This window comes from Globicephala melas, chromosome 13 (genome assembly GCF_963455315.2).
Source record: "Globicephala melas chromosome 13, mGloMel1.2, whole genome shotgun sequence".
In the NCBI taxonomy this organism is placed as follows: Eukaryota; Metazoa; Chordata; class Mammalia; order Artiodactyla; family Delphinidae; genus Globicephala; species Globicephala melas.
The window spans coordinates 60,305,252-60,330,331 of NC_083326.1; the positions used below are offsets into that span (position 1 = coordinate 60,305,252).

General features: G+C 43.1%; 1 protein-coding gene across 1 annotated transcript in view; it reads left to right on the forward strand.

Annotated features, from left to right (window-relative positions):
• Positions 1-15,821, forward strand: part of VAPA (VAMP associated protein A) — a 40,104-nt gene extending 24,283 nt beyond the window's left edge. The window contains exons 5-6 of the mRNA XM_030836604.3: positions 9,336-9,509; positions 12,566-15,821. Coding sequence (XP_030692464.1) covers positions 9,336-9,509; positions 12,566-12,724 — 333 coding nt within the window. The 3' untranslated portion in view covers positions 12,725-15,821. The remainder of the gene's footprint in view (positions 1-9,335; positions 9,510-12,565) is intronic.
• The last annotated feature ends 9,259 nt before the right edge of the window (positions 15,822-25,080 follow it).

The window sequence follows — 25,080 nt, forward strand, 5'->3', positions numbered from 1 at the left end:
GGTGGTTTGCCCCCCAACGGGACAGTTGTCAGTGTCTGGAGACATGTTTGGTTGTCACAGCTAACGTGGAGGGGTCTACAGACGTCTAGTGGGTAGAGGCCGGGGATGCTGCTCAGCGTCCTACAATGCACAGGACTGTCCCCACAACAAAGATTCTCCAGCCCCAAATGTCAGTGCAGTTGGAAGTGAGTAAATACAGTTTAAGTCCATTGATTCATTCAAGGTTGTGTAATGGTGACTTTGTCATTACTGCTTCATAGTATTAGTTAGAGAGTAACTGGAGCTCATCTGATACCCGCTGATTCATTCAATGGTGGAGTTCTAAAGCTTTCTCTTAAGTTATAGGCTTTCAAAAAATGAGTTGGTTACAGTGTCCCTCTGATGATGTACAGTCAGCTTTCCGTCCTCCTTCCTTTCCTTCCCTTTCCTCTTTGCCGTGTTGTTATGGACTCATGGACTTAAACTTCCTACTGTTTCAGCCCCTTGCAGTTATCGTATTGGTGATCAGATTGGCTAGTAGCCGGCTCCTGAGTCCTTTCACCTTAGTAGTCTTTGGTAATTTCCGTCATGTCTAATATGGCAAGATACTTCCAGGCTCAGACCTGGGATTAGACATTTCTTCAAGCCCTGGGTCCTTTCAGTGGGAGATGGTATTTCGAGACCACAAGCTGGGCACTGGGAGTAAGACAGTGATTTTTAGTTTTGTGAGAATTCCCATCAAACCATTCTTTTGGCCAAGATTCTAGTGGAGGCCTGATTGTCAGTTGAAGGCACTTTTAATGGTAAAATTTTAATGGTGAAATTAGTCAGTATCACATAAATCACATAAGATGATGCTCATCCTTTTGTTTTTTGAGGTGTTGTGATTGTGTTTAATGGTTGGGTTATGTTCTTGAAGCTCTTGGATAATTCAGATTGTATAAAATCCAACACTAACTGAGAAGAATGGGCAGGTCCTCTTGTGCACCAGCTGCAGTGCTGTTGGAATATAGCAGCTCATATGGCTTCTTAGCTTTGCTGTTATGCTTCTTGATGGACATTTTTAAGTGTTTGGAATTCACATTTCAAGTTTGGCACATAAAATGAGACTTTTAATATTTCAGTATATCAGATTTATATAATTCAAATGTGCAAAAATATTTGTATCTATACTAGAGGTGGCCTTAATTGATTAATGTGCGTGTTAAAAAGAAGGGCTGAAATACAGCTGTGTTTTTATGAGGCGGTGTTTGCCAGAATGTGTTGGTTTGGAAGGGCTCTGTGGTCAGATGAGTTTGGAAAAACGCTATAAATAAGCACATTGCATATTTGCACATTAAAGGCTCTGAATAAAGAAAATCTGATTAACCTAGTATTTCTTTTTTGTTTCATATGATGCAATTAACTTCCCATGGAATGCCAGATGTTCTGTAAAATACACTTTTGGAAACGCCGTTCCTGTGTAAGCTCATTCTTGTGGAGCTGCTAACCTGCAGGTTCTACGAGAAATCCCCATTACTGAGGGATCACTGAAGTGGGCGCAGCCTGGTACAGACCTGGTGCTGTCCGAATTGTTGATTAGTGACTTCCTGTCAAGTCATAAGCTTACTGTTGCATCGCATCCTTTACAGAAAATGTGAAACCTCAGAGTAACCAAATCTGGAGTGTTTATAATAGTATAAAATATATAAAGTTTTTGTGTATTTGTTATAATGATTAAAGATGAAACCTTTGGGCTTCCCTGGTGGCGCAGTGGTTGGGAGTCCGCCTGCCGATGCAGGGGACGCGGGTTCGTGCCCCGGTCCGGGAGGATCCCACTTGCCGCGGAGCGGCTGGGCCCGTGGGCCATGGCCGCTGGGCCTGCGCGTCCGGAGCCTGAGCTCCGCAATGGGAGAGGCCACGACGGTTGCGAGGCCCGCGTACTGCAAAAAAAAAAAAAAAAAAAGATGAAACCTTTTACACACACACACACACAACACCTCTTTTCTAATACTTTATTCATGTGGTAATAAAACCCTGTTGGTAAGACCCTAATGGTATCTTGCCATTTCTGGTTTAGTATTGTCTACAGATGAAGTTGATGAAACTGCTTAAAGACCATAGTATCTCTAACATACTGGTTTCTTTCTAGTATCCATAGATACAGTTACGAAATTACTTAATATCCTTTTTCTGTATGTCTGTCTTCAGTTTAGTATGAACTTTGTCTGTTAGGAAATTAGGGCATCATTGAGTAGTGTTTTACCTAGATAAAGTTTGTCAGTTTACTACAGACAAATTGGTAAGATGCCATATGAAGCTGAATCCTGACTACACAAATTGATTAAAGATGAAACACCCTTATTCAAGGAAAACACATTTCTAAATGTGCAAGATTCACAGAAATATGAGAACTGTTGGCAGCCTGTATTTTTAGAAGTAGAGTACAAAATATATTTTTTAGTTTATATAGTCACGATTGCTGTTAGTAAATTCCTATAGTGACATGGTTTGACCCCTTATTTATTTTAGTTTGTTTGTCAATATGTTTTAAAAAGTTTGTTAATTTAAGCAAACTTCAGTTTAGTTTTTTTTTTTTTTTTTGCGGTACGCGGGCCTCTCACTGTTGTGGCCCCTCCTGTTGCGGAGCACAGGCTCCAGACACGCAGGCTCAGCAGCCATGGTCATGGGCCCAGCCGCTCCATGGCATGTGGGATCTTCCTGGACCGGGGCACGAACCCGTGTCCCCTGCATCGACAGGCGAACTCTCAACCACTGCGCCACCAGGGAATCCCCCAGTTTAGTTTTTAACTAAGTTGCTGGTGACAACTTTTTTTTTTTTTTTTGGTGGTGACAACTTTAATACACAGCTCTCTCCAGATGGCACATGTACTTTGTGTTCAGCCTTAGTGTTCAGAGCAGTGGAGAAGTAGCCCATGTTCAGTTACACATTTACTCCAAAGAGTTGCTCATCAGAATTTATGATCTTTAGTAATCAACTTAGAAAAATTTGGTTCGCATCCAAAGCAGTTAGATAGCACAATAGCTATCATGGTTATTGATACTTTCTTCTCAGAGTTGGTGTAGGTAGCAGGTAGCAAAACGTGCTGTTGATTCAGTGTTTCTTATGTTAGGTACCCCATCCCACTCTCACCCCTGCCCGCAGCTCCTCACCCACCTCCCCGAGCCCTCAAAAGGAGTAGACAGGCAGTCAAGTACATTATGTAAGTACACCTTTCCCTGTTTGAGGATCTGGATCTTTTTAGGTATGCTGTTAGTTCTTGGGCATCTACTGTTTCTAAAGACAGTTGGAAACGGCTGTGTTATTATTTTGTTGATTTCTTTAGGTTTTTTAGGACCTTGATACTGAATATATAACTCAGAAAATGATTGAAGTTTTTAGTCATCTTGTAGGATAAGAAAGGTGCCAGCTTTAGAAGTATGGTGGTTGAGTCCATGTTTTTATTTTTATGGTTTAAAGAGATCATTTTTGTGATAAAACAGTCCTAATTTATTTGGAACCATCATTAGAATACGGGCTTCTTTTTGGAAAATAGCTCTCTGATTTGGATCATACGTAGAATGACCTAGGAGTCCAAGAACCCTTTTATTTTAGAATAAAAAGAGGTACTATTAATAGTTATTCCTGGACAACAGGCATTAACTAATACTGCCCTTAGGCACTAAGGTGTGTGGTCCCCCTAGTCCTCGGGGACAGCAGGACTTTGACTGGGTGCATTTCAGTAAGGTAATGGCCCACAGTCTTCTAATGAGTTATGTTCAGGGCTACTACTGAGAACCGCGCAGCACATTCCCTGGGTTGTTGACAGCTGGACGCAGATGAGCTGGAGTGTTGACTACTTTGTATTTTACAAACTGGAGTTCTGTGAATTATTAGCTCTTTTTAGTTATTATCAACTCTATATTATGAAATCTAATGTCCAGTTAGTGGTTGTGTTTTTTTTTAGGATTGAGTGTGGTTTTAATTAACTTGTTATGATGTTTTACAACCTCTTCAATTCTTTATGTTGAAATAAAAATTTTTTTTGGTTTATTTTAGGCCACCAACTCTACTTGACATTTTCCAAATTTAGAAAAATTATTACATTTCATTTATGCCCTCCATTTAACATCTATCTGTTAATGACATATTTTCTAGGGAAAAATACTTGTCATAATGAAGCCTGAAGGACTGTTAAGAATAGGGAATTTCAGGGGCCCTATGTATAAAGACTTTTTGTAATGAAATATACATTATTTTCTGTTGAGACAAAGAACAGATTGGGGACAATGCATTATTAAGTAAGATGGAGTTGTCTTAGTTATGTACAATGACCTGGATATCAGTAAGTATTTTATTTGTTTGTTTTTATTTTTGGTTGTATTGGGTCTTTGTTGATGTGCGTGGGCTTTCTCTAGTTGCGGTGAGTGGAGGTTACTCTTCGTTGTGGTGCACGGGCTTCTCATTGTCGTGACTTCTCTTGTTGCAGAGCACAGGCTCTAGGCGTGTGGGCTTCAGTAGTTGTGGCATGTGGGCTCAGTAGTTGTGGCTTGTGGGCTCTAGAGTGCAGGCTCAGTAGTTGTGGCGCATGGGCTTAGTTGCTCTGTGGCATGTGGGATCTTCCCGGGCCAGGGATCGCACCCGTGCCCCTGCATTGGCAGGCGGATTCTTAACCACTGTGTCACCAGGGAAGCCCTCAGTAAGTATTATTTCAGAGTCTGCTCCAACCTTTTTGTATAGTATTATTTTTATGTGTATTAAAGGAATTAGAGAAGATAGGAAGAGAACTGTGGAGATACTAATGGAATACTAGAATGTTCTGTGTGTCTTTGTTTCTTGATCCTGGGGGGTAAGTAGGTGTGTGTGTGTATGTGTTTGGGGAGGGGTGTCGTTGAATACAGGAGAGGTTTATAAATCATTGCAATTTTCGAACCCTTGAAAAAATTCATTTTAACATTGTTCAGTTAGAGTGTTAGCAAAGGTAAGAAAATATGAAGTGCTTGTTCTTCAGGTACTGACAAGTATTGAGTAGTAACAAAAATTAAGAGCCACACAGAGGGTACTCATTCTAGGAGAACGTGAGGCTGGCTTAAGTTTAATAAGGTTTCTACATTTAGTTAGTGAACATAATGCAAGTTGATTATAGCTAATTAATAGAAAAAGTTGAGAAATGTGTTGTATTTTTTGCTTTAACATAGCTATTATTTATTATTATTATTTCTTATGCGTAACACATCTTTATAGAATAAGGTGATTGTTTTAGAACCTCATGATTTCTGTGTTAGTCATTCCCAGTCCCACGCAGGAGAAGTCAGAGCTTGGTGTGAATCTGAGAATGTGTTTCCCCTGCACCTCAGGGTATTGCTCCGCCGGGGCCGGCCCTGGCTGTCGCTCCGCCGAGCAGCATCAACAGCACAGTTGCAGCACCTGCCAGTTATAGCGCGAAGAATGAGCCCAGGGCACTCAGTGTGTTCAAACAGGAGAAACAGAAGGTTTGTTTCAGGGAGCTAACAGATAGACAAGTCTGCCAGTGTCACTGGTTATGGTGATGTGGTCACCCAGCACGTACGAGGTGTTTATTGTGTGTTGTGAAGGAATTAGAGTTGAAAATGTCAGATATGTTTAAAATTACAGTAGAACCACAGTCAGTTAAAAACCAGGCATACAAACTATTCTGTTCTAAAACAACAAATACCACACTTAATAAAATCTCAGTAGTGAGCAGGACAAATGTAAGTGGGAACATTATTATGAAATTGGTGTAATTTTCCCTGTCACTGAGATTTGGGGAGCATCCTCTAAAAAAAATGTGAACAGACCAGCAGGTGTAGCAGTAAAGGTGGGAGCTGGTGAATATCACTCTCCAGGCAAGTATTTGTGTTTATATATTTAAAAAAAAGATAAATGAGATTACTGCTTTATGTTTTCTTATCCAGTACAAATAATACTAACCCTTCTTTAACTGTCATTGTTAGTTATTTACAGTGCCCCAGGGTAGGAGAATTTGTGGCAGAAGCCCTAAAGATCTTAGGTCATATTTGAATTTATTCATGTCTCCGTGTGTGTGTGTGTGTGTGTGTGTGTGTGTGTGTATGTACACTTAACATTCACTCAAGTGCAATGCCAGCGCATCAGTAGATGACAGTGACCTCCTGGTGGTGTCCTGGGTGCTATATGATTCCCTTTCTCATTTCCTGCTTCTTGGGAGCTCCGGGAACCCCACAGTTTGAACAGGCTGCTGATACTTTGATTTGGCTTTGCAGGGAATGTGTATACTAAGGCTTAAACAAAACCTGATCCTCTATCTAAATGTCTGATACTTTTAAAATTTTGTGATTTTAGTTATTTACTTCTGGGAATCATGATCCTAGAGAAAAAGAGTAAGTGGGTTGTTCAGAGTGAAAATATATCTTCGGTAACTTTATTATTCAAATACTACCTCTTCCCAGTTAAGGCCTTACTCAGGCCTTCTGACAGTTTCCTGCTGTGGCTCTTGGCCTTGCCTTTTACCTCCCTGTAATACACTTGATCCCTTACTCTTAACAGGAGTTACGAGAATGTAGCCTTGTGTTTACATTCTTTGGCTCCTTTGTCCATCCCAAGGCTTCAATGCAAAAACCGAATTTGCCTTGTAAATATATTTCCTTTTCTGAACAGTCCCAAAGTCCTCGCTTTTTCTAATTACCCCCAAAAGGAATAATTTAGAATATTGGAACTGAAATTCTAAAGGTTGTTTAAAAAAAGTGCAGAAGTAAATTCAACTTATAGATAGGAGATTACTGCAGGTAGGCTAAATAATATAAAAGAGTGGAAAATGTACGAGATACCGTGTTTTCTCTTATCTCGATACCATGGGCTGACCGTCGAGTCTGTTCTGAGTTGCAGTGTTAGATATAATGTGCGTGCAGTGTCACTCCTCAGCTGCCTCAGAATCAGAGCGTGTCAAGTCCTTCCAGTTTGCTTGTTCCATGGTTCTCAGAACAGCCAGTCTCCTCTTTCGGGACCAGTCTGAAGCAGCTCTCAAGGAACACGCTGTTTTTCTGGAGCCAAACCTCACCGTGGCGCTCCTGAAGGGAAGCCTGTAGCTGTCTCAGCAGCCTTAGTGTTCCCACCAGGCTCCCCAGCTTGTCTCCGCACCTGTGACTCTCCCCCCACCCCACCCCCTTTAACCACCGCCCAGGTAGCTTATACATGGTTCTACTTAAATTAATTAATCAATCAATAAATTAGATTTTTTTGCCTCTGCTCTGTATGTTGCCTGGTTTGTAGGGGCCTAAATGGTCGTGAGCACGTGGGGTAAGTGGGTTTACTCAGCGTGACTGTTGTGTGACTTGCTTGGCTTACTTTGGACAAGCGTTTAGGCTTCACTGTTCTCATTTGCACTCTCGTCTTAACATTTATGCTCCACAGATTGGTTATGACATTTCTTCTCCTTTTTCTTGTAAAAGCAATATATCAACATTAAGGAAAATTTTCAATAAAAAGAGAAATCTAATTCTGCCACCATGAGAAGATATTGATTGACATGTTAATTAAAATCCCAGAGTGGGAAGCTACCCATCAAATGTCTAACAAGAGTGAAATGTTGAAGTAATTTTGGTAAGGCACAGAATAGAATATTTAATGACATCGTGTCATTTAAAATGATAATTAGAAGATGTACATATAAATGAATAAAGATTAAAAAGTTACATGTATGCTGATTTTATAAAATATGCATATGAAAGAGAATATTGGAAGATAATATATAAATAATAGTTATTTTAGGTTGATGAGAGAATGGGAGGTAATTCCCTTTCTCCCTCTCGTAATTCTCAATTTTCTGGAATTTCAAGAATTTGTTTAAAAATAAAAAGCCAATTGTGAAGAGTTTGATGATTCCTCATTCTGATTTTTTTTGTCTTCACTTTTTGGCCTTTTGTATCTCCTCGTAATTTCTTAGTCACCTTTCTGGTATGAGTGTGATATTTTCCCCCAAACCTAAAGATTGCTGAGTTGCCATGTTGTTGACTGTTCGTCTTCACAGAGGAAGGCCATGTGCCATTCTGGTTCCCAGAAGCTGGACTAGTTCTAGGTTGGAAAGTGCACACTTGAGAAGTCATTTTGAAATGAATTCTAATTACTGTTAAGGAAGAGGATAGGAAAAGAAATTGGTGGAGAGCAGAAACATCTGAAACAGGATTTGTAAGAGTACGATGAGATTGGTTGGGACGGGGAGGACAGAGTGGAGAACAAGAGGCTCGCACAGGAAGCACAGTGCCGGATGGTGAAGCAGGCTTCCTAAAACCCGTCACAGCGGGGACGCTTCTGAAGAGAAGTGGGAAAATCTGAATGATGAAAGCGGTTTATACCTTTCTTTTTGAAAAATTAAATTTTTAGCAAGTAAAATTTTAATTAAAGACAAGAATAGTGCTAGTCCTGTTAGGGAGCTGGTGAAGGCAGAGATGAGATTCTGGTGGATGGGTGTTGAGTTGAGGCTGAGGGATGCTTAGGCCCTGCCCTGTGCCTTTCTCTCCATGCCTTTGCCACTAGTTCCAATGGGTGAGTGCTGGCAGGAGTTAAGATTTGGGGGCTCATAATTTTAAAGGTGCCTGAGTACCACTGTGGTTCCATATTGAGTTTCATGAGTTAAAGCAGGTAGTGTTACTAATGATTTGAAGGGATCGTTTATATTTGAGTTTAAAGTCGTGAAGTGGACTCCCTCCCCTCTTTTTTTCCCCATGATACATGTTTGTGTTCGTCATCTCCCCTTCGGTGCTCATATCCTTCAGTTATTTTTCCCCATGAATAGAAGTTAGGTTTTCTTTCAAGTGTTTTTCTTAGGTAGTCTCCTGATTTCATTGTGTGTTTGCAATAACATCCCCCCTTCCCTCCAGAACCCCATTTGAATTGCAGAATCAGAGCACTGAAAATGAACTTCATGTTTGGATTTTGGTTGGCATCACTCAGCATACTTATTGAGTAACTACTGTTGGCCACAGTGCTGGGTTTAGGGGTAAATGCAAAGAGGAATGGCTGTTGCTTTACCCAGGCTTTGAAGCATTGTAGGAAAGAACACCAAAAGTACAGTGTTGTGCTGTGTGCTCAGTGCTCTGGTGGAGGTAAGTGCACAGGGTGGCGGGCGCAGAGGAGGGGTGGTTCACGTGCTTTGACCTCGCTGACTGCTGGTGTTTACTGCTGTCGTCCTGTGCAGTTGTTCACAGGTGACCGGGCATTGGGTATTTAAAAAACTTTTTAATAATGAAATTGAAAACTGTCAAAACTTTGCATGTAAATAATTTCTTGGAGATGGATGTTTGGAGTTTAAGTTGTTTAAAAACTTGTAAGGAGAGTTAGTCAGTTGAAAAACGCCCCGCCCGTTGTCTTTGTGCTGCAGAACGACATTGAACCCAGCAAAGCCGTTCCCCTGAACGCTGCGAAGCAGGACGGGCCCGTGCCAAAGCCACACAGTGTTTCCCTCAATGATACTGAGACGAGGAAGCTCATGGAAGAGTGCAAGAGGCTCCAGGGAGAGATGATGAAGCTATCGGAAGAAAACCGACACCTGAGAGTAAGTGCTCGCTCCTGGGAAAGGAACTTGATTGCAGTGAAGGCAGCGGGGAGGTGAACGTTGTTGGGCCATTTTGTCTGTCAGCTTTTACATTTACCCTTTTTCAGTTTTCTCCTTTTCCCCAATTTGCTTCTGTCCTGGCCTTGGCTCCCCGCCAGCCTCTTCTTACACTTGGGCGGTGGCTTCTTCTGTCCCGTGCTCCCTTCCCAGCAGCTGGCCTGGGTGTTGGGGTCTGGCCGTGGCCTTGCTGGCTTCCTCTCTGGCTTGTGCAGCCTTCGCATTCTGGGCCCTGGTCCTGTCACCTGCTGCAGCAGTGCTGTCCCCAGACGGGCACCCCGTTGTCCAGGGTGCTTGAAATGTGCTTAGTTGGAATTAAGATGTGCTGTGAGTGACATAGTGCCAAAAATAACCAAAAAAACCTCTTTTTTTTCGTATTGTTACATGTTGAAATAATATTTTGGTTATATTGGATTGAATAAATTATATCATTAAAATTTTGCCAATTTTTTGTACCTTTTTAAATGTGCTGTTAGAAAATTTAAAACTCCATGTAGGGCACCCATTGGAAGTGCCTCTCCAGGTCGTGTCAGTCAGCACTGGGCTGGGGGTCCTGGAGGAGCCTCCTCTGCTATAGCAGGAGCACTTCCCTCCGAGGGCGGCCCGGCGCCCTGCCCTGCCCACGTGGCATGCACACACGCACACACGTCTCATGGTGCTCGGTTCTCATCACCTTGTCAGTATGACCTTTTCTGGGACTCTCTTCCCCTGAAAAGAAAAGAGAAGCAGTCTTGGAATGCTGCCTCCTCTGTTTCCAGGCTACCGCTTACCTCTTCTGGCTCCCATTTGTCCGTCTCCCTCCGGTGGGCTGGGGTGTCTCGGAGGCAGGGGCTGTGTTCACCGCCTCTGCGTTCACGGCACATGTGCACAGCGTTCATTCACATTTGAGTGAGTGAGCAATGGGCTGTGGGATAGTGTGGAATTTACTAATATTTCAAGACCTGAAGACCTTTAAGTTGCTTTTTGAGGCTTTGTTTGAAGCTTTTCATGTCAAAGTAGATAGTATTGATACTAAAATGTACTTAAAGTAAATAAGCTAAATTGTGGGATGTCATCTACATCTGATTATCTCATAGCCTGTGGAAACTACACTCTGAATCAAAGGCACTATGTCTTGGCTTGATGTGCTGAGACGGCTTTTCAGGCTGTTTCTTCCTATTCCACAGCCCCGCCGCAGAGGCCCCTGCCCCCAGCGCCTGTCTGGAGAGTGGAGAGGTGGTCTCATGTTACACCCACATCCACGCCCTGTGGAGTTTTAAGGGTGCTGTTTTTTGTTACTTTTCCTTTATGTGCCATGACTTCCTCAGTCCTGTATGTGATGGAAGACGTGCTCCTCAGTGTACTGAGAGCCACGGCCCGTCTCCTGGCTGGGAGGGAGAAGTGCCTGGGTCGGGCCGGGCTGGGGAGATAGGTGATAAGATTGATTCCCGGTCCCGACTCTTTATGGACTAACGTTCTGTAGATGTTATTTGAAAAAGCGTTCTGCTGTTTAAAAGAGAAAACAAAAGAACCTTGAAGACCACTGGTTTACAGAGTCAACTTCTGGACCTTTAACAGTTCACACTAAGGCTCATCATCGCTGGTTGCCAGGTTGACTTCCTTGAGGGGTCTCATCACTGCCCTTTACGTTCCGCAGCCCTGGCCTTCTTCATCCAGCCTGTGCATCGGAATCTGCTGTGAGCTCTTAAACACACGTGTTCAGGCCCTCCCGAGACCCCGGGAGGCAGAATCACCTGGAGTAGCTTTTAAAGTTCTTGCCGGGACTGAGCATCATTGTTCTGTCCACACGGGACTAATAAGAACAAGACCCAAACCCGCAAACCCTCAGAAAATCCAGTCATGCAAATAAAACAGCATGACGTCAGGTGCACTCTTCCCCTGGGTGTTATTAGTGCACACACTAGAGGAACGAATCAGTGTGAGAAAGTAAACAGGAGCTTGTGCTGAGGAGGTGAAAGCCTGCCCCGTATTCATCTGGTTGGGATGATGGACCAGGTAAAGCCCTGCCTAGGTAAACCGGTGTCAGTATTTTCCCCAAGGTCATTCTGCAGCTGGTAAAGTGTCATAACAACCTCCTGCTTAGAGTGACTGCTGTCCTGTTACTGAGAAACCTGGTCCCCTAAAGTCACAGACTGACTGTCAGAAACTTCCCTGGGTGAGGCTGTGTCAGTCAGCACGGAGCAGCCACCTGGTCTGGAGGATGGGAGTCACTGTGATGGCAGAGAAGCGGCCTCCCTTTCTGGTCCAGTTGCAGAGCCTCAGGTGCAGGGCTCTGCCTACAGCATCCCACCCCTGTTGTATTTGTAGTTTCCAAGGAAACGATTCTGTCTCTCCTCTACAGTCCAGACTCTGGTGCTGACCCCTTTACACAAAGACCTCCTGCTTTGCTTTGAGCACATTGAAACGCTGCGTTTAAATTCCATCCTGCACTCCCCCTCCCCAGTCCTGTAGAGTCCTGTCTCTTCCCTGCGCTCTGCTGTGTGGGGCCCTGCTTGTGGCAGGTCAGACTAATGACCTAACTTTGTTTCTGGTGGTCTTTGGCTGATGGAGTCCAGCGTGAAGATGCTGTCGGCCACCTTGGGGAAAGTGCGCGCGTAGAATTCTTCTTTAATTGTGTTAATTTTAGTGGGATTTTTCCTTCTGTGTAAATAGAACCGTAGCTGATTTTTCAGTTTTTTAGGAGTATATTTCTTGGCTCTAGTTTTTAAAATCAGCATTATTGAGGTATAATTTACATTCCATGAAGACACCCGTTGCGAGTGTACAGTTCAGTGATTTTTTTTTTTAGTAAATTTATGGAATGTGCAGCCATCACTGGAATCAGGTTTTAGACTGTTTGTATCACCCTAGAAAGTTTCCTTAGGCTGGGTAGCAGCTCGTCCCTGCTCTTGCCCCCAGTCGCATGCATACTGACCTGCCTTTTGTCTGTATATTTGTAGCTCACTAGTTGTATGAATATTTGTTTTTAAAACCTCTTTTTGTGCATATATTTTTTCTAGGATGAAGGCTTAAGGCTCAGAAAGGTAGCACATTCGGATAAACCTGGATCCACCTCAGCTGCATCGTTCAGAGATAATGTCACCAGTCCTCTTCCTTCACTTCTTGTTGTAATTGCAGCCATTTTCATTGGATTCTTTCTAGGGAAATTCATCTTGTAGAGTGAAGCATGCAGAGTGCTATTTCTTTTTTTTTCTCTTGACCAGAAAAAGATTTGTTTACCTACCATCTCACTGGTAGTGTGGCCCACAGTGACCATTCTTTGTGTGTACAGCGTCATATAGGCCTCGCCTGTAACAGTCTCACGGTTAGAAACACAGTAAGAGCAGAGTGTTGGGCTCCCGGACAGCGTGAACGTCACCAGACCATCCCTAGCAGGTGTCATTGCACATTCAGTCCTTTATGAAATTCATAAATAAAGAATTGTTCTTTCTTTGTGGTTTTAATAAGAGTTCAAGAATTGTTCAGAGTCTTGTAAATGTTATTTTAATAATCCCTTTAAATTTTATCTGTTGCTGTTACCTCTTGAAATATGATTTATTTAGATTGCTAATCCCACTCATTCAGGAAATGCCAAGAGGTATTCTGTGGGGAAATGGTGCCTCTTACAGTGTAAATTTTCTCCTTTACCTTTGCTAATATCATGGCAGAATTTTTCTTATCCCTTGTGAGGCAGTTGTTGACTGAGTTTTTCATCCTTCCAACCCTGTCCCATGGTATTTAACACAAAAATAATAAAACTGTTAACAGATTCTTGCTCGATAGCTTGTGTTTGTCGTGTCATTAGATGGGATGCCAGGGAGTGTGCTGTGTGGTGATCTGGGTTATAAAATGCGTAATTTATCTCATGGAAACCCTTGCGGATATTAGAGTATTTGTGGTTCAAAGTCCTCATTCTTTTAAGGAAAGGAATTGATAAAATTTCAGGCCATTTTTGGAGTTTTGGAAGATCATAATCCATTTGTCCTCAAGATAATATAAAACAAGCTAAATACCATGAGTATAAAAGTGCTGTAATTTCAGTCAGTTTACATGTCTGCCCTGTGGCTCTATTGTGTTTAATTTATCCTATTCTTAATAGGTTCTTTTAGTGTCTTCTCAAGAAAGACTGATTCTCCTTGATTCTAGTCACTGCTTTTTGACCAGCCTAAGAATTCCTTTTATTTTATAACATTTGATAATAATAGTTAAAAGTAGGTTTTTTCCCATCCAGTTTGACACGCACAGTAATTTCCATTATGGAAATTTGGTATTACTGAGTAAACCTTGGGAATTCCTTTGTGAAAAATGACCTTATGCTTTGCAGATCTCTACGTCAACCACGTGAAATATGTTTGCACTATAAGTGCGTGACGGTCTGGTGTACTTTCCTGTACTTAGTCTTATGTCTCATTTAGTTAATCTGTGTTGGCATAGAAAGTTTTGGAACCAGAAAAAATAGATTCACTTTTTCTACTAAGTACAGTCTAATACAAGCGAATTTTGAAAATAGGTGTTGGTTTTGTGAAAGATGCACTTATATTTGAAAGGGAAATTGGACTCTGGGACTTGACATGGTGCAGTGAAGTATGTTGGCCCCAGGTCTGTGTGTACCTTTCATAATGGAGTGAGATGCTCTGAAGTATTTTGGTTGCATTTTCATTTCAAGTATGTTTTGAACTCGTCAGAGCCCGTGTACTGTGGTGTTGCGCTGTATGTTATCTTCTAGAAAACCCCTTGCTTGAGTGCAAGAGTAAGAACAAGGGCACGTCTTCCCCTCACGTGCTGCAGGTGCTGCCTGGCGCCGTCACTGTAAAAGCTCCTTCCCGCTCGGGTACCTGGGAAAGCGGCCAGCAAGCCTTGCACTTCCGTCCCTCCGTGCAGTCACTAATGCCTCGGCTTCGGTCTCTGTATAATCAGCATTAGTGGTGATGAGCATCCGGCTTGAGATTTCGTAGCTGTCAGCTTTTAAACAGTTTAAGTTCTCAGAAATTTAGTGGAAGCCTGTTTTATGGGAATGCTCCTTAGAGTTCATTTTGTTCACCCTCTTTGTTTTATAGTTGAGGGATGTGAGGCCTTCACGAGAGCTCAGAGAACTTTCCTCCTGTCTCACAAGGGCAGAGGCAGGGCTGGACCTGAAACCTGTTCTCCTGACTCTAGCTCAGTGTCTGTTTCTGGTAACTTTGTAGGAAAAAATGTACCCCCGTTTGATACGACTGAATAGTGGACGTAAGATGCTCAGAGTGTGAGATTTCCTGTCATAAGACTGTACCACAGGCAGCTGTGGAATAGTCTCATGCACGTGTCTGGTTTTCGTGTTTAGGCTAGAAATCCCCCCTCCCAATTGGAAATAAATAAATGCATTTTTAGGTAGGCATTTCACAAGATGCATAATGTAGTAGTTGGTCTTGAGCTGGAATGTAGTCTGGGTGTTGTCTGCAACATAAAGTCCACATGGGCTTCTTTACTGCTTTACGTAGCAGGACACGCTCCGACTGTTCAGGAGACTCAACTGCTGTACGAAATGTGATCAAATTGTTTTACTACCGACAGAGTCCAACTGTATTAATTGACTGGTAATATACAGATTAAACTGTTCGTCTTCATTCCTTACGTTTACATGTTCAGAAAGTTTCGCGTTGTCTGCCTGCTTACTTGTCAGTGTCAGCATGAGGGAAATACACCGTTTGCCATCACTGAAGCCACAACCAAGTAATTAAGGCCTTGAAGTTCTTACCTGACACTAAATGCACTACCTTCCTTCGTTCTTTCTATAACTAGTGTACCTTAATTTTGCCCATTCTTGTATTTACAAGAGACAAATTTAAGAATTGTATTCTGAGTGTGCAGTATGTTACCTTAAAAAAAAGAAGAAATGACACTTGGAGAAAAATATGTATCAAATTTGGAAGTTCTCGTCAGAGAAAAATAATATTCTTAATTTCTCCTTCAGTTATCTTAGTTCAGAATATGCCACTTTGAAAACAGCCTTTATCAATAAGATAAAAAATACAGTTCCTTATAGGGTATATCCCCCAATTTTAATCTTCTGCCAGTTTGAAAACATTCAAGTACTAGTTTTCCCAGAGCTTTGCACATTCCTTTCAGTGATTTTGGTATGTGCATAGATTTTAAAAAATTCACCTTTACGAGAATTAGGGAAAGTCCAGTTTTACCATATGGAAAAACAACAAAATAAGGTAAATAAATGATCTTCATATTCTAGCTTTCAAAGGAAAATAAACTATTGTGTGAATAAATAAACTGTTTAAAAATGTGGTGAAGTGTCATTTTCCTTTCTGAAAAGCAACAAAAAGGAATTTGATTTCAACAGACGATGGTGATGTGTGTATTTATGTTCTGTCAGGTAGTAACAGCCGGTCACTGGGACCCGGGTCCCGCTGGCAGGTGGTCTTTTCTTAGTGACCTGGAAGTTAAGGGCTCTTTGGTAGGACATGGGGACACCTGCTGCTTCAGTTCCACACTTGAGAGCCCACCTTGGTAGAAGCTGTGCTTCTGGAGAGTTCTGTGCAGGAACAGTGGCCTCTTGGGAATGCCCAGCCTGCAGGAACTGGTGCAGAGAAGTTTGAACATCATCCTTGAAGGGAAAGAAAGTTCTAGCTTCCTACATTTCTGCTTGTAGAAATAATGATATGTGCATCTTAGGGAATTCAGAAAATAGTTTATAAAAAATAAATGCTAAACTGCATCGGTTTTTATGAACATTTATTTCCTTATAATACTGGTGTTCTTTAAGCATAATCATAAATTACATACAACCTTGTATCTTTTTTTTTAAATTTTAATCTACTTTCTCTGGTTTATTGAAAACCAAGTATAAGTGACTGCAAAAGTACTTTTTATGATCCTAAAATATTTTTATGATCATGTTTGTGACTGTAAGGTTATGAACATTTTATTTACAATGTAAAGCTCTATTGGCCAGGTAATTCCCTTTCTAATTATGCATACACTCCTATTACCACATTTCTCTTGTTTTAAAACTGCGTTTCTTGTTGTCCAGTTATTCCTATATGTAACACCCACCTTGAAAAAAGGTGCAGGGAACTACTAAGATAACTATTCATCATGCTAGATTTTAGTGGTGGTATGCAGCCACAGCGTGTGTTAACACGTGTGATGCGCTCCAGAAAGTATCCTGACATTTGGACGGTACCTGCAGATATACCGCCTGAAGATTGGTCACGGGTGGAGACCCGGCTCGGTCATTTGTTTTTAAGCTCCAGTCATTTTAATCTGCAGCCGAGACAACTGCTTTAGAGGCTTTTAAATGTCAAAGACAAGATACCAAGTAGGTTCAGGTAAGACTTAAGTCCTGTAATGTAGGGAACCTGGCATTTTCAGGGTTCTTTATATGTTAATCTTTTTAAAACATTAAGTTGCAGGAATCAGCTTGAGGGGTTGCTTATTGCAAGAGCTGTCTTTGTGAAGTTAGCGTCACTAGAACACCAGTAAAGGGTTTTTGCTCGCAAATAGGTCTGAGCTGTCTGTGCAAAAATAAATGACTTCAGAAATGTGGGGTTGAGCTTTAATTACCACTTTGCTAGCAGACACCCAAAGTGATTGCCCACCTAAGCAATTTATTTCACCCATCGTGTGTTTCTCAAAGCATGAAATGGTCCTCAAGATGCTTATCCCAGTGCGCTAGGTGTTAGTTTTATGTCAAGTCATAATCCTCCCCTGGATCCTGTGACATAGGTACTGTCCTTATGTCCTTAGTAGGGGACGAGCAGACAGGTTTAGGGAAGTTAGGTATGCTCAGGTCTACACAACTTTAGTTAACAGCACAGGCTCTGGATCCCGATGGTCTGGTCATAAGAGCGCCGGCTCTTAACCACTGTAATCTACCACGCAGAGGAGATGCTTTCTATCCTGTCCAAATTAGGTACTGTCTCTAATATGGTCCTTTTGTGATGCCTTTGATTCACTGTAAAGACAGTACAGTTGTCCCTCTGTGACCAAGGGCAGATTGGTTTCAAGATTCACTGTGGAAACCAAGATCCAGGGATGCCCAGTCCCTTGTATAAAATGCCCAGTCAGCCCCCCTGTATACACTGATGCGAAGCCCACAGATGACAGAGGGCCGACTGTAACATTTCTTTGTGGAACCTTGTGGCCCTAGATTCTCTAGGACTTTTTTTCTTGCTTTTATCTACCAAAGAAGTGAGAAGAAATAACTGGCCATTAGCAATCTCAGCTCTTAAATGAAACCAGTATGAGCATAACTAAACAACTTTATTAACGTTATAATAAAAGAAGGGGGCTGTGGAACTCATTGGTTTATGTAACCTTCAAGGCTGGAGAACAGAGTGTGACCTCAGTCTTTTCTGTATATGGTCCTTAAAGATTTAATGATTATTTAAACCAGGTGTGTGGGTTTTGATAATTCATGGTCTAAAATCTCAATACATGGGCTTCCCTGGTGGCGCAGTGGTTGAGAGTCCGCCTGCCGGTGCAGGGGACGCGGGTTCGTGCCCCGGTCCGGGAAGATCCCACATGCTGCGGAGCGGCTGGGACCCGTGAGCCATGGCCGCTGAGCCTGCGCGTCCGGAGCCTGTGCTCTGCAACGGGAGAGGCCACAACAGTGAGAGGCCCGCGTACCTCAAAAAAAAAAAAAAAAAAAAAATCTCGATGCTCTTTGTAATCCTACAGAGAACAAAGGATGTCAGGTAATGTACATACTTAAGGACCTTGAGAAAAAGTATAGATCTTTTTTTGGGAGAGAGAAATTATTGACAATTCAGTTCCAAAACCAGTTATGGAGAGTTGGAATTGCAAGTAATTGTCTATTTTACATTCCTGAGCAATAAGAATTACTCATTTTAGTACATTCCATGTTTCAAGACGTAGAGGTTTGTCAGGGGTTATATAAAGAGTTTAATGTAGTTTTGGGGGCAAACTTGCTTTTTCATTGTGTACTATTTTCATCCAAAGTGTGTATCCTTAAATGTGCAATATGTAATAGATAAATGTATGAGGGTGTGTATCAAGCTACTTTGATTTAAATTTAGGGAAATAATTTGAAAAATCCAACTTAAACTTTTGAGAAGCAAAGGAGAGCTTTGTTGCAAAGTATTTCTTTGGGTGCTGTTCTGTACTTTGCCATCAACTAGGTTTTATGAAATTATTGAAATAAAATTCAGAATTTCTTGTAAAATTTAATGATCATGTTTAATTTATCAAATTAAATGAATTCTCTCTCAAGGGAAAAATGCTCTTACACTGTGAGACCCACCCCGCTGCCCCCATGGAATTTGTCAACTGGAGAATTTCCTTACATGTTTTAAGAAATCAGTTACTTATCAAGATTCTACATTCTGTAATGAGGTAATGGCATAATAAGAACCTTAGTTTTTGATTGGGTAAAGTGTTCCTTTGTCAGACAAGTGGTGGGTGGAATTTTAGAGAGATAAGTACATTGGAATATATACTTAGGTTCTGGATGTGAACTTTATAAAGTGCTAAAAATTTGTGTGTTCATCTTTATAATGTTGGCATGGTGAGGCCGTGCAAGGGACACAGCTGCCGTTCTTGAGTTTTTAACAAGTCTTATAACATCTCTGCATTTGATTGAGGCAGTAAATGCTATAAATGTTCCCAACGAGTAGTGTTCACACTATTTAAATATGTAAATATTTCCTTCCATCCAATACTTAGATCTCTTAACTCTAAAAAAGGACATTGCAGAAGCTGGTGTGTTCCCCACCCCGCAGTGGGGGGTAAGGTAAGCTGTAGTGCCTGCAGAATGGGGTCGCCTCCCTCCTTGGATTTTATTTTTTTCACTGTGAAGTTTTCTTCAGCTTTGATGTTTTATTTTTCCATATTTGCCTTAGATTTCTCGGCTGCTTTTAAAAAGTAAATCATCAAAGATAATAACTGACGTCCCCTTTATACCCTTCCCTGATGACCTTTCCCTCTGGCAGGCCACTGACCCGAAATGTATGTGGACCATTCTCATCCTTGCATCAAGATTTTACCCCACTTGTATGTAACAGTCAGCATATAGAGCGTTTTGCATGTTTTAAATGGTGACGTAAACGTGTCCTTTACTCAGAATATGATTTCTCTAGTTCTCCCCTCACCTAAAAGTTCTTACTGGGAAGCGCACACTCTTCCAAGTATCCCCTCGGGATGTCTCGTACGTGTTCTGTGACCTAATACACGATTTTCTCCTCTGCTCTCCAGCTTGGACCCATCGTAGGAATGTTTTCTGTCACTGACAAATCTAGCGTGGAAATTGTGACGCCAAGACCTCCCAAAGGTCCCGCCCCTTCTGCTGAAGCTGCGTCTCTCAGGGTTGGGGTTTGTTGACAAATGCTGCCCTGAGAAGCCACCTGCTCTGTGTGCCTGTGTGGACATAATGCCACAGAACTAGGGAAGGAGGTCAGTCAGTCTAAGGGGAGGGAGGCGAAGGGTGCACATTCACGTGAGGAACCCTCGTGTGGCCGCACGTCCTTGCTGTTTGTGTGTTTCTGCACGTGCTGCGGACCCTTATGTTCGTGTGTGTGTTGGATGGAGGTGGTTTTTCTTCCATGTTTTGGAAATGGAGAAATTTACATAAAAACTGGGGATTCGTACTTTGGAAAACCTCAAGGTAGGGATTTGGTTCCCACATAAGAAGACTGACTTCCTGTTTCAGACTGTTTTACTTCTGAGTTACCTGTGCAATTCCCGGATTCACCTGAGCTTGCGAACCTGGCTTAGGTCTTCATCACATGTTACTGACGTTGACTCCTTCCCTGAGCCAGGCACTGGGGGCCGTGGGCTGGGGTGAGATGACACCAGATTGGGATTTAGTTTTGGATGGTGGGATCCAGGGGAATCCTGTTCTCGGGAAGCAAAAGATACCTAAACACACTTGTACCTTAGTCAACAGGTGGTTGGGCCCAGACGGTCCAAAACGTGGTCAAGCAGCCTTAAAATTGGAGGAGCAACGGAAGCTACTTTCAGGGGTACCCATTGTATGTCAGGTGCTTTATATAATCTCCTTTCCGGAATAAACTTCTAAACTTTTTAACAGAGGAGAAGAGCTGAGAGGAACGGGCTTGTCCCAGCCCACTGTGTAGAGCCGAGTCCGGGTCCCAGGCGTGGGCCTCCCCTGTGCCCTGCGCCTTTGAGAAGGAGGGGGATGAAACTGAAAGTGGCCTAATGGCGGTCAGTGAAAACGAGAGCTCGCTTTGGTCCCAGGCACTCAGTACTGAGAGTATTAAACAGTTTTCTGCTTTTGAAAATCTTGGCGTCAAGAGCAACACTACACGCTTATTACACACTGCATTAGTGGCTAGAAGCTGGGGCGTGGCCGCAATATGGTTTCAGAATTTAAGGTGTTTTTGCAGTCCAGGCTCTTTATAGCTGGGCTTTTGACCAGCTAATAACTTAGATGACTAGCTATATAAATGGTGTTTAGCATTATAGTTTCAAGTATGAAACATGAGTGGCTTGGGAAGGAAGCCTGTCAAAGAGGTTACGAGCCTGGGCCCTGGGCTGACAGGGCATAGGTTATGGTTTGGGCTTGGTCACTTCCCTAGTTACGACCCGGGGGCGTTTCTGTTCCTGTGCCCCAGCTTTCCCCTCGTAAGGCTGCTTCACCGGGTGCAAAGTGGCTGGAAGAGCAGACACTTAGCAGATGGAAACAGGTACTGTCCACCTACAAGTGAGGTGGACGGTGGGCGAGTTGTCTGATTATTTGGGTCAAGAATTCAAGTGAAATATCCAGAGAGTGGGTATTGGCTTGACATGATCAAGTCAGGAGCCAGTTCTGCAGCTGAAACAGTATCTGGCCAAATGCAGACACCTTTCACTGAACCTGTAGAGGCAGCAGGACACAGCGTGGGCTTCAGAGGAGGGACGAGCCAGGATTCGGATCTCAGCTCTGCCCTGGCACACAGTGGAGCCTCTGCAAGGGCCCCTCGTCAGCAGCACGCCTGCTGGTCACGCTCCTCTGTAAGCCAGGGAGGGGGTGTGGTGAGGACTGTAGGGCATTTTAAAGAACCCAGCATAGTTTTGGGAACATAATAAACATATTAAAATTGCATTTATACTCTGCCCTTTAGTCACGTATCAGAAAGATACAGCAAGAGTTCAGAAGTTTCTAACAGCTGCTTAGTGGAAATGGATGATCCTGAGTTAGAAAATGTAAAAATATCTTAAAAATTTAAAGGAGGCTGTTCTTACAGGTAAGCAGCCAGTGAGAATTATACGTGATGCACTTTTGTTTTTTGATTTCTTTTTCTCTGAATATGAAGGTAACACTAATTGATTATAGAAGCTTAGAAATTATGGAAAAGCCTGTAGTAGAATTCCGATATCCCACTCCTTAGACGACTAACTAACAGCTTTAATGCTGAGCTGGGTATCAAATATATATAAGTAACATAATACTTAGTGTAAATATATATTAATACTGTTAAAATCAACGTTTGTCTTTATAAGCCAATTAACAAAATTATTAAAATAATTCACTTTTGATCTGGAAACAGCTTTTGAAATTATTGTGCACAAAACCCACTCATATACCCTTTAGGCAGATTCGTCAGTCGCTAACATTTTGCCTCATTTGCTTCAGCCTTTGTGCTCGCTCTCCACACACAAATACACATTTTATATGCACACATGCACATGCACGCACTACCGGCGTGTGGCACACGTACACACACGTGCACATTCACACGAGCGCGTATATACCCATGCACACATGCACCCACGTTTTATTTTCTCTGAACCAGCCGAGCCTAGGTTGCATGTGGCGTGGAGCATGTATGATCCATCCGTCCCCACTTCCGTGTGGTTTCCTGGGAAAGCTCTCCTCTCACGGGTGTGCAGTGCAGTTGGCAACCTCAGGAGGTCGAGCGCTGATTGGACACTTTGTCTGCGTCATTTACAGCATCTCCGCTTCAGTGCAGGATCCAGGCTGGGCTCATGTGTGATATTTGGTCGTCCTGTCCCTCTAGGCTCCTTTACCCTGAAATAGTTCCTCAGCCTCTGACTTTTATGACCTTGAGGCTTCTGAAGATACAGTCATCCCTCACCTCCACCGTTTAAAATTGCTCATTTGGGCTTTTTTTGCTGTTTCCTCACTATTAGATTCAAGAAATGGGTTCTTAGCGGGAAGACTACAGGGCTATTGTCTTCCTCAGGGTCTGGTGCCCAGAGGCCCACGAGGTCCTGCCCCTTGTTTGTGGATAAAGATACAACTGAAGGGACGGTGGGGAGAGGACTCACAGGCTTTGTGGTTGAGGCTCGCGTCAGACGGCCGGGGTTGAGCGCTGGCTTCCATGTGACCTTGGATGAGCTTTCAACTTTGCTGTCTCAGTTTCCTCATCTGTAAAAAGGGGAGTGGTTCTGAAGGTGGCTCTTGAACTAAGGGAGGGAATATGTGTAGACTGTTGGAAAGAGCAGCCGTCCAGGACGAGCACCACATGGGACAGCCATCGTCATGGATGCTGACTCTTCCCATTAATGGGAAAAGTTAATATGGTCACCGAAGTGGAAAGGTGGGGGGATAAATTAGGAGTTTGGGATTAACATAGACACGCTACTTATATTTTAAACAGATAACCAACAAGGACCTACTGTATAGCACAGGGAACTCTACTCAGTATTCTGTAATAACCTAAATGGGAAAAGAATCGGAAAAGGGATAGATAGATGCATGTATATGTAGAACTGAATCAATTTGCTGTACGGTTGAGGCTCACAGAACACTGTAAATCAACTATATACTCAATACAAAATTAAAAAAATCCCCAAACAAAAAAAAGACAAAAAAATATTAAATAAGAAAGTCTCAGAAATGCTGAAATGGTAGGTGCAGTATTTCAGCTCACACAGGTAGGATTCTAAGTCTCAGAAGTTAACCCTCAGTCTCTCCTGATTCGTGACACCTCCAGTTTTTACAAGCTCTGTGGAAGCACCTAATTTCTACCGAGTAGATTTGAAAGTTTAACCCTCAGGAGGGTTTATCCTTGTGTCGCAGGGGTGGCACCTCCAGGAACAAGGGTGGAGGGAGTGGTTCCCGCACTCACGCTGCCTGGAGAAGCAGATGCCATGGCTGTCCCTCTGCGCCTTCGAGAAACGGGGACTCTGTCCCTCGCTGTCAGAGGGGGCGTCACCAAATAAAACACATGAAGTGTATTTTGATAAATCTTTGATCATTTGTGGAAAATAGTTGGAGCTTTTCAGTGTAAGAATGGTGCTGATTTCCAAATGGACACTCAGGCATTGTGGTAAAATTGGTAGTTTCCCTTTATGTGTGTTTGCATAGAACTGGGATGATCTGGGAATACTCCTTTCTTCGTTTTTGAGCGAGGCCTCCTTTTTGTGCGTTAGGACAGGCAGAGGCATGTCAAGAGCAATCTGGTTCCTCTCCTCCCTCGTTTGCTTAGATACTCACTTAAATTTAAAACTCACCTAGGTCTCCAGCCACGTCACTTCTTATTTTGGGAAGGGGTTTGATTTCATTGATTTTGTAGGGGAACCACAACGACCTGAAAACTCTATTCCAACAGGGGCAGTAGATCCCTGAGCAGAACCGAGGCTCTTCTCACGGGCGACAATTCACTCGACGCGATGCAGGAATCCCTGGGCGGCCACCCACTCCCGAGCATCTTCCTCGCCAGCCTGCGAGGTGCCACCCCCGCCTCCTGCCCTGCCGCCTGCCCCTCAGTCTTCAGTGGGTTCGGACGCCAGAGTGGAGAGAATGAAAGGGCCTGTGACCAGCTGTGCTCACCGAGTGGAAGACCTTCACTCCATCTTGGTTGTCTTGCAGATCTCAGGCTTGGCTTGAAAGGTCAGCAGGGCAGGGCTGGGTAGCAGGCCAAGCCCAGGGGCTCTGGGCCCTCACCGGCCCCGCCCCCCGGGGTGTCCCTGTGAGCATTCAGGGAGCAGGCCTGGCGAAAGCCCACCATCCAGTGATGGAGATAGCGTGGCCTCAACGTAGATAATTTGGTCAGATTTATACCTGACTCTAGTTCTGTGTGGATTGTACTGGGTTGAGATAGGAATCGTCTTGGGGAGTGTTTTGGATCCTGAAGCCTGAGGATACCCCCTGCCAAGAGCCCTTCCCCAAGACATCAGGGAAGAGTCTTCTTCCCACCTTCACCCCAAGATGCAGCAGCGCGTCCTCTTCTTGTCCATAAATTGTTGGCTACATCGCCTTGTCTTAGGAAATTCTCCTTAAAACCTCAGCCCCAATTTTTTTTCTCATATTTTTTTTTTTCCCAATATTTTAACTGTTGTGACATGTTTGAATGAGGATCGCCAGAATTCATTGGCTTCACGTGACACCTGTGCTTGGCGCGTCTCTCAGGCTTTCTAAAAGTAGGTAAATAACTGTATTTGGCTTCCTAACCTCAGAGCCTCGTCGATTTGGTTTTGGCTGAATGGCACGGCTGGTTTTAAGGTAAACAGAAGGATCTTGGGAGTGTGCTGCTTCCTCCACCAGGGGCACCCAGAGGCCACTTACCGGGTTCCAGGGTTCCAGGTGTCAGTGGGGTCGGGCTTTGTTCCCCAGGAGGGA